The sequence below is a fragment of the Salvelinus alpinus genome, chromosome 15, assembly GCF_045679555.1.
Source record: "Salvelinus alpinus chromosome 15, SLU_Salpinus.1, whole genome shotgun sequence".
NCBI classification, from domain to species: domain Eukaryota; kingdom Metazoa; phylum Chordata; class Actinopteri; order Salmoniformes; family Salmonidae; genus Salvelinus; species Salvelinus alpinus.
In genome coordinates this window covers 26,108,468-26,116,794 of record NC_092100.1, presented here as the reverse complement: position 1 = coordinate 26,116,794, position 8,327 = coordinate 26,108,468, and the positions used below count along the sequence as shown (strand labels likewise).

The 8,327-nt window shown below is 40.2% G+C and overlaps 1 protein-coding gene across 1 annotated transcript in view; it reads left to right on the top strand.

Moving 5' to 3' along the window:
* Nucleotides 1-383: 383 nt before the first annotated feature.
* The window catches only part of cmip (c-Maf inducing protein), a 54,361-nt gene continuing 46,417 nt past the window's right edge, over nt 384-8,327 (top strand). Inside the window, exon 1 of the mRNA XM_071343146.1 lies at nt 384-6,917. Coding sequence (XP_071199247.1) covers nt 6,591-6,917 — 327 coding nt within the window. The 5' untranslated portion in view covers nt 384-6,590. The remainder of the gene's footprint in view (nt 6,918-8,327) is intronic.

The following is an 8,327-nucleotide window of genomic DNA, read 5'->3' as shown; positions in this document are numbered from 1 at the left end:
TCCAGCCTATCAAGACTGGTTGACCACCGAAAGGACATCCAGCCAACTTGACACAACTGTGGGAAGCATTGGCGTCAACATGTGCCAGGGTCCCTGTGAAATGCTTTCGACACCTTGTAGTTCATGCCCCGACGAATTGAGGCTGTTCTGAGGGCAAAAGGGGGTGCAACTCAATATTAGGTGTTCCTAATGTTTTGTGCACTGTGTGTATATATATAAACGGTACTGTATCCTAAGTGAAATCGCTTCATGACATGAATGTAAGGCTGAGTTAAGCTTTTTCCTGCAGTGCCATTGGTTTCTCTTCAAACAAGCACTCCAGGAACAGTGTGGGTCAGAAATAGATGTAGAGTTACTAGTGTCACTCTTAAAGTTGCTGCATGGTCAATCCAACATCTGCATTGGCCATGCAGCATTTACGGTGATATGGCCTCTGTAGAAGTCCGGGCATTCATACTTCTTGTGCTTCGCAGAGCTGTTGTCAAGTAAGTGAGTTTGTTTATACAGGACCTCCCGCCCCCACCTACCGTCAACCAATCATGTAAATGCGGAGCTACAGTTGAAGTCGGAAGTTTACATACACCTTAGCCAAATACATTTAAACTCAGTTTTTCACAATTCCTGACATTTAATCCTAGTAAAAATTCCCTGTCTTAAGTCAGTTAGGATCACCACTTTATTTTAAGAATGTGAAATGTCAGAATAATAGTAGTGAGAATGATTTATTTCAGCTTTTATTTCTTTCATCACATTCCCAGTGGGTCAGAAGTTTACATATACTCAATTAGTATTTGGTAGCATTGCCTTTAAATTGTTTAATTTGGGTCAAACGTCTCAGGTAGCATTCCACAAGCTTCCCACAATAAGTTGTGTGAATCTTGGCCCATTCCTCCTGACAGAGCTGGTGTAACTGAGTCAGGTTTGTAGGCCTTGCTCGCACACGCTTTTTCAGTTCTGGCCACACATTTTCTATGGGATTGAGGTCAGGGCTTTGTGACGGCCACTCCAATACCTTGACTTTGTTGTCCTTAAGCCATTTTGCCACAACTTTGGAAGTATGCTTGGGGTCCATGTCCATTTGGAAGACCCATTTGCGACCAAGCTTTAACTTCCTGACTGATGTCTTGATGTTGCTTCAATATATCCACATAATTTTCCACCCTCATGATGCCATCTATTTTGTGAAGTGCACCAGTCCTTCCTGCAGTAAAGCACCCCCACAACATGATGCTGCCACCCCCGTGCCTCATGGTTGGGATGGTGTTCTTCGGCATGCAAGCCTCCCCCTTTTTCCTCCAAACATAACGATGGTCATTATGGCCAAACAGTTCTATTTTTGTTTCATCAGACCAGAGGACATTTCTCCAAAAAGTACAATCTTTGTCCCCATGTGCAGTTGCAAACCGTAGTTTTTTTTTTTTATGGCTGTTTCAGAGCAGTGGCTTCTTCCTTGCTCAGCGGCATTTCAGGTTATGTCGATATAGGACTTGTTTTACTGTGGATATAGATACGTTTGTACCTGTTTCCTCCAGCATCTTCACAAGGTCCTTTGCTGTTGTTCTGGGATGGATTTGTACTTTTCGCACCAAAGTACGTTCATTTCTAGGAGACAGAACGCGTCTCCTTCCTGAGCGGTATGACGGCTGCGTGGTCCCATGGTGTTTATACTTGCGTACTATTGTTTGTACAGATGAACGTGGTACCTTCAGGCGTTTGGAAATTGCTTCCAAGGATGAACCAGACTTGTGGAGGCCTCCAATTTTTTTCTGAGGTCTTGGCTGATTTCTATTGATTGTTCCATGATGTCAAGCAAAGAGGCACTGAGTTTTAAGGTAGGTCTTGAAATGCATTCACAGGTACACCTCCAATTCACTCCAATTATGTCAATTAGACTATGAGAAGCTACTAAAGCATTACATAATTTTCTGGAATTTTCCAAGCTGTTTAAAGGCACAGTCAACTTGGTGTATGTAAACTTCTGACCCACTGGAATTGTGATACAGTGAAATAATCTGTAAACAATTGTTGGAAAAATTACGTAAAAGTAGATGTCCTAACCAACTTGCCAAAACTATCTTTTGTTAACAAGAAATTTGTGGAGTGGTTGAAAAACGAGTTTTAATAACTCCAACCTAAGTGTATGTAAACTTCCGACTTCAATTGTATATGGAGCCCTCTGCATTGTTACAAAATTTGGGAGGTGCATGACGATGCGGTACAGATCTCAATTTGGCATCTGCATGCCTCCAGAGGCTCTGTAATTGCGTCGCACCCTCCATTAGGGAGACTCTGACCAAATTTTCGGATCAAGCATAAATTGGCTTTTAAGTTGCTGAATATAATTGGCTGATGACCTTTGAACTGGCTTTCCAGTCAGAGTGGACAAATGTGGCATCTGTTGACCCCATTTGTTCTGTGTGAGTTACAGTTGTTGCTTTCCGTCTCAATAGAAGGGCAACTCATCACCTATACACTACAGCACTCACAGACACATACAGTATTAGAGAAAATGCATTCACACACACACTTAATGCCTTAATGCAGCCAACAGAGCTCAGGACACCTCTGAAAGCACCAACAACACATATTATACTGTATCACAATCTCCACTTAACACTGTTTACTTGCAGCATGTTACAGTGTATTGCTGAGAGACGCTCAACATTCCAGTGTCCCTCACACAGTTTAAACACTATCCACATTCAGTGGTCGAAACAGTGCTTTCACAAAACATTCACCCATGTGTAGCTATCAAAACACTTGCACTTAAGCACTGTTCTTCTGGGAATTCTGCAATAGTACCATCAAGTGGTTGTTAACCAAAATAGGGATGTGAGAGGAACATAAATTCAAAGCTATTTGTATTTTGTATTCAATTCTGTGGAGTAGCAAGGAAGGTGTCATGGAATGAGCTCAATCATGAGTCTTTTGGTTTAACAAAATGGATTAAACACGACTCTGTCTGGTCAAATGGGTAGTTATTCCTCTGTGACTTCAGCCCTGCTTGAAGTGGTTTAAATCAAGTAGCATTCAGGATGTTTTTTGTTTTTTATATTCGGGGGTTACTGAGGAGTTATTTCCCCAAATAATCCGTTATTGTTGGTTTTAATCTCTCGGAAACAGTAGTTAACCAACAGAATCCTCTCCAGATTTCAAGTGTGTGTATGTCAGATGACTGGCAGACATGGGATTAAAGGGATACTCCACTCAAACTATTTTTATTAAAAAATGTTAAATTAGTCTACTGTTAATACAGTCCCAAAATGTTTCTCATGTCATCAGTCAAGTTAAAATATTGGACTTTCAAGAAGCAAAAGAAAACAGCCATATGATGCATTTTAAATGATGATGATGTGGATGGTGACTCTTTGCTTCTTGAAAGACCAATATCTTTACAACTTGACTGCTGTGGACTAATTAAAAAATATATTTAAAAAATTGCCAAATCGTTTTTGAGTGGAGTTTCCCTTTTAACACAACAGGATTACTGAAGATAATCAGGATAGAGTTAATTAATTTAAACCAAGCTGCTCTCATTACATCCTCATAATTTAACAAGAGATCTTGTGACTTGGGACACTGAGTGGCTAATGTTAAACTGAGACCTGAGAGACTGTGCTGCCGGACAACTTGATGAGACTTGTTCATGTCTACCAGTGGCATGTGAAGGGAAGCATATCAGAAAGCCACCAGCACTTGACACTCATTGCTTTGACAAAACCTGTTTTGAGATTTATGTTGAGTGTAATCAATGTTTAAATATGAATGCTGATTGTAAAGGAATTAATTAATCAGAAATTAGGAAACAATCTGTTATGCCCTAAGGTATTGGGACCTCCTTATGTTTGTTGCATTTGAGTGTGGTTTATCATTTAAAGAACAGACTACATAGGGGGTTATTTAACTTCCTCTTATATCTGAAATGTCTAAACTGCATAATGACAGTCACATTGTCTTTCACTTTCAGCTTTACTAAACGTTCAAGCATGACAGACCAAGGCTTGCTATTGTGTGATGCAAATATGGAGCACAATTGGTAAGAGTGTCTATCTCTGCAATGTTGTGGTCAAGTTGAGTAATGGGAGTGGGTGGAATTGAAAAAGCATTCAGAGAAATGTGTTCAGCTCCCAGTGGGAGCATCGAGACCTTAGTGGAGAGACGAAGCAATATGTATTATTTGGTGACCCGACCAAATTCACAGAAATGTTAGTTATAGATCTAAGATGCGATAGATATGTTCTATGCACGCTATTTCTATGCTTCCCGTTCTTAAGTTTCATTTTGCATCTTACTTTCAGTTTTGTACAGTGCTGAAAATACTATATTTTTGGTTATGTAAAATATATTTCACAGCGGTTTAGATGGTACAATGATTCTCTACACTATACTTGCTTCTTTTGTCATAAACTGAAATTGGGCAAACTATTAGAATTTTAGCAACCAGGAAATGGCGGAGCGGTTTCTGCATTGTGCATCTTTGGAGAGCTGCTTGTTTTTGACAGTGTGACCCATGAGTTTAGTGTCCAAGGTACTGTATATTTCACATTATAAACTGGGTGGTTTGAGCCCTGAATTCTGATTGGATGAAAGCCATGGTATATTTAAGCAATAATGCACGAGGGGATGTGGTATATGGCCAATATACCATGGCTAAGGGCTGTTCTTATGCACGACGCATTGCGGAGTGCCTTATATGGCCAATATACCACGGCTAAGGGCTGTATTAAGGCATAACAACAACTGTTAGCCGTGGTATATTGGCCATATACCACACCTCCTCAGGCCTTATTGCTTAACTCTAGTCTACCTGCTGTGTCCCTCCCCACAAACAAAACATAATTTCCAAACGTTAATGAAAAGAACAGGCGCAATTACTTAAGACAATGCTGCGTTCGTAACCAAGTGGGAGGTAGGAATTGACCAGTTGTGATGCCGTAAATACCAGTTGGATGCATTCACATGCATTGAATTAATTGAGAAACGCTGATTGGCTAATGGCCAACAAGCTGCATAAACCATAACTAAAAGTACAGCTATCATGCTTGTAAATAAGTTACCGTGTTCAAAAACCATATTAGTAGATTGCTTTTTATAAATGTTTTGTTGCGTTTAACTACTGAAAATGCTGTTAGCAAGGTGACATCAGAGCTCATGATGATATGAGGTCCCACTTGTAATTACCAGTTGGATGACGGTTCAAGTGGATATTTGCCAGTCATATGTAGTAAATTCCCACTTCTCACTTGGTTATGAACGCAACATTAGAGGTTACTCTTCTATCTCTGCAATACTTATCCAACTCAGTATACCCTTCAGCATGCCCATACAGTATTGTCAACAAAGGCTGTTACATACAGTAGGTTTGTGACAACTGTTTTCTTAGATTTAATCTGGAAACATCAATACATACTGTCACTGTCGGTCAAGAATGGGACTGGGAGTCTCTGACCCATTGCTGAAACAGTTTTAATGGGTATGTGTTGTGCACTTCCCCATCAGACAGACCGTGTGGATGCTAATCAATCAATTCTGGGAATGAAGTATCAACATTGAGCTCACAGTTAAAGGGAAACTGTCAGTGATTCATGTTTATTATAATGTGAGTCAAAACGCTAAAGAATTTGCAATACAATTGAAACTATAGCCTACAACCGTTTTCGGTTTGTAATTGAAACTGTAGCCTACCGAAAATTAGGTGGATATCCTCATATTAAATATTGTCATATGTTTCCCTCAGTATCCTATCGGGTCTTCTTATGATTCATAACGCCCGTGATTCCAGCAACATTTATTAAGTAGAATGATTGATTTCCGTGTCAAACGCAGTCTTTAACAAAAATAGAGACAACACTGCTAGACGAGAAAATTGACATGTAGGTCGTGCGCCCTCCATTTTTGTGTTGAGGGAACTGTACACCCTCCTATCACATAGTAGGCAGCAGACAGTGGAGCTAAAAGACGCACAGCGCATCCGCTTGCCTCCCCATTGACGTCACTTTGGTATCACATGAACGAGAAGGGACCAATCCAAGTGGCTCTATCGAAGTGCTTGGGTTCTTTCACGAAGATAGAAGAAAAAGACAGTAAAAAGGAACCATGCCAATGACCGTTTAAAGACCAAAAACACGAAGAAACACGTCGCCTTTGGATTTGGGTGTTTTGTATCAAAGCTACGTGACTTGTATGAGTTCAATCTGTGGAAGATGTTATCTGGACTGGGGCTGGCAGAATGGACATGGCCCGAACATATTGAGTAGCTCTTTGGGGGTGCTAAACGCGGACAGGATAGACATTACAGTGGGAATGGTGTGGATATAGGATTATTTGCCTATCCAATAACTGCTCTTTTACTTTTCCGTTCTGAAATACCCCCATCAAAGACTCTTTCATGGCTTTTCTATCAGTGGCTCCGCCGTGTCTGTTTTTCGCCCACAACACTCTTTTAACAATTGAGGTCGTATCGCGGTAGCTTTGCTCCCAAGGTTTACAATCCAACCCAATTGGCTTTTCTTTTTAAATATATATTTAAAAAACGAATATTAGATAGGCCTACATTGTTACCTATAGGATATTTTTGCGACTAGTTGAATATGGATTTTAACAGCAGCGGCGAGGGTAACGAGCTACATAATAAACAATTCTATCAATCTGAGGAGAGCAAGCCTTTGCTGGGGGAGATGTCTGCGTCGACGCCACCCGAGGGGAATAATATTAAGTTAGGCGCCGGGCCGTGCAAGAGAACCCTTCTCCATTGCAGCAGCGGGATGCGATATAAACTACTACAGGAGGGGGACATCCAGGTGTGTGTGGTGAAACACCCTCGGACCTTCCTCAGCAAAATTCTAACCTCAAAATTCTTACGGAGATGGGAACCGCACCACCTCACCTTGACAGACTGCAGCCTGGCGTCTGCGACGGTGAGTTGCTACTGTTGTTGCAACATTGTGTGCACGTACAATGTTTATACCCCCCCAAATCCTGTCTTTTTTTAAATGTGTGCTTTGTTATCACTTGTAATAATCCGTTTAAACACGACGATTAACGCATTTTTTGTAACTAACAGCAGAAAATGTAGCCTATCGGTTTCCTTTGTTACCTTCCAAGTTCCATTTGCTCAGCTGATAATTGGATCGCAACATTGTTGCTTTATTTCCCCCTTCCGTGACACTATAGTCGCTACACCTACACACATCCTCTGACGACTTTGCAGTGGACTCCTATTTGCTACGCTTTTATTTTAGTTGGCTACGATTTTCATATAACATTTGATAATCTCTAGGACTATTGGTTCATCAAACATGTATGGTTGTTCATATGGTTTATCTGTCCTAGGCGGCCTAGGCCTACTGTTGTCCTCACGTTGGATACATAGGCACGGACCGACGTGTTATTTCTGTATTAAAGCATTGTTTTGTGGGCAGCGAGTGATGGCATGCTCACAAATGTATTGGATGACATGTTCTGTAGTCTATGGAAGCTGAATTGGGCCTAATGTTAATCTCCCAACAGCTGCCTCCTATGGATTTGTATCACATTAAATACTGTTGGCCCAGGCCAGGGCAGGGATCAATTCCATTTTTAATTAAGTGAATTCAAGAAGCAAACAATAGGCATTTATCATATTTAATTTCAATGCACTTCCTGAATTCACTCTAACTGTGATGTAAAAATTACTGTACTCATTGGACTCTGATCTGCTGTGTAAACTTTGTATGAAGCCATAGCTCATAGATTAAAACTGTTTTCAACAGGAATGCCATACGAATATGAGTTTTTAAACAGAACAAATAGTATAAATATTACTCTTCCTATAGTTACAAGTACCTGGTCTCTTAAGGTTCACACGTAAGAGACTTCCTGGTTAAATGCATCTAAAATGGTTGGGAAAAAATATGATAATAATCACTGTTAGGCTATTATTATTGTTACTGGTGGCAGTGGGACAGTTGTCAGTAGGCTTAGGGCATTGTTTTATCAACAGGTCTTCTAAGAGGACATTGTTTTTTTGTTTTACAATTTCACCCATGCTGCATGCAGTAAGCTAATAATGCCACAATTTATATTTTTCAGGTTTTATTATGAATAGACTTCATATAGTAAACAATGGTGGGGATATTTAATAAGTTACTTAAATAAGAATATGAACATACAATGTGTTTTGAATGTATTACACTTATGCACAAGGCATCATTTAATTGCAGTACAATTGGCAGGTCACCCATGGGGCTGTTCACAAATGTTTTGTCTTGGTAGACTGCATTACAATTTACGAAGACATACTGTCAAATCTATTCTTATAGCTCATCTTAACTTGTGGATAATCACAC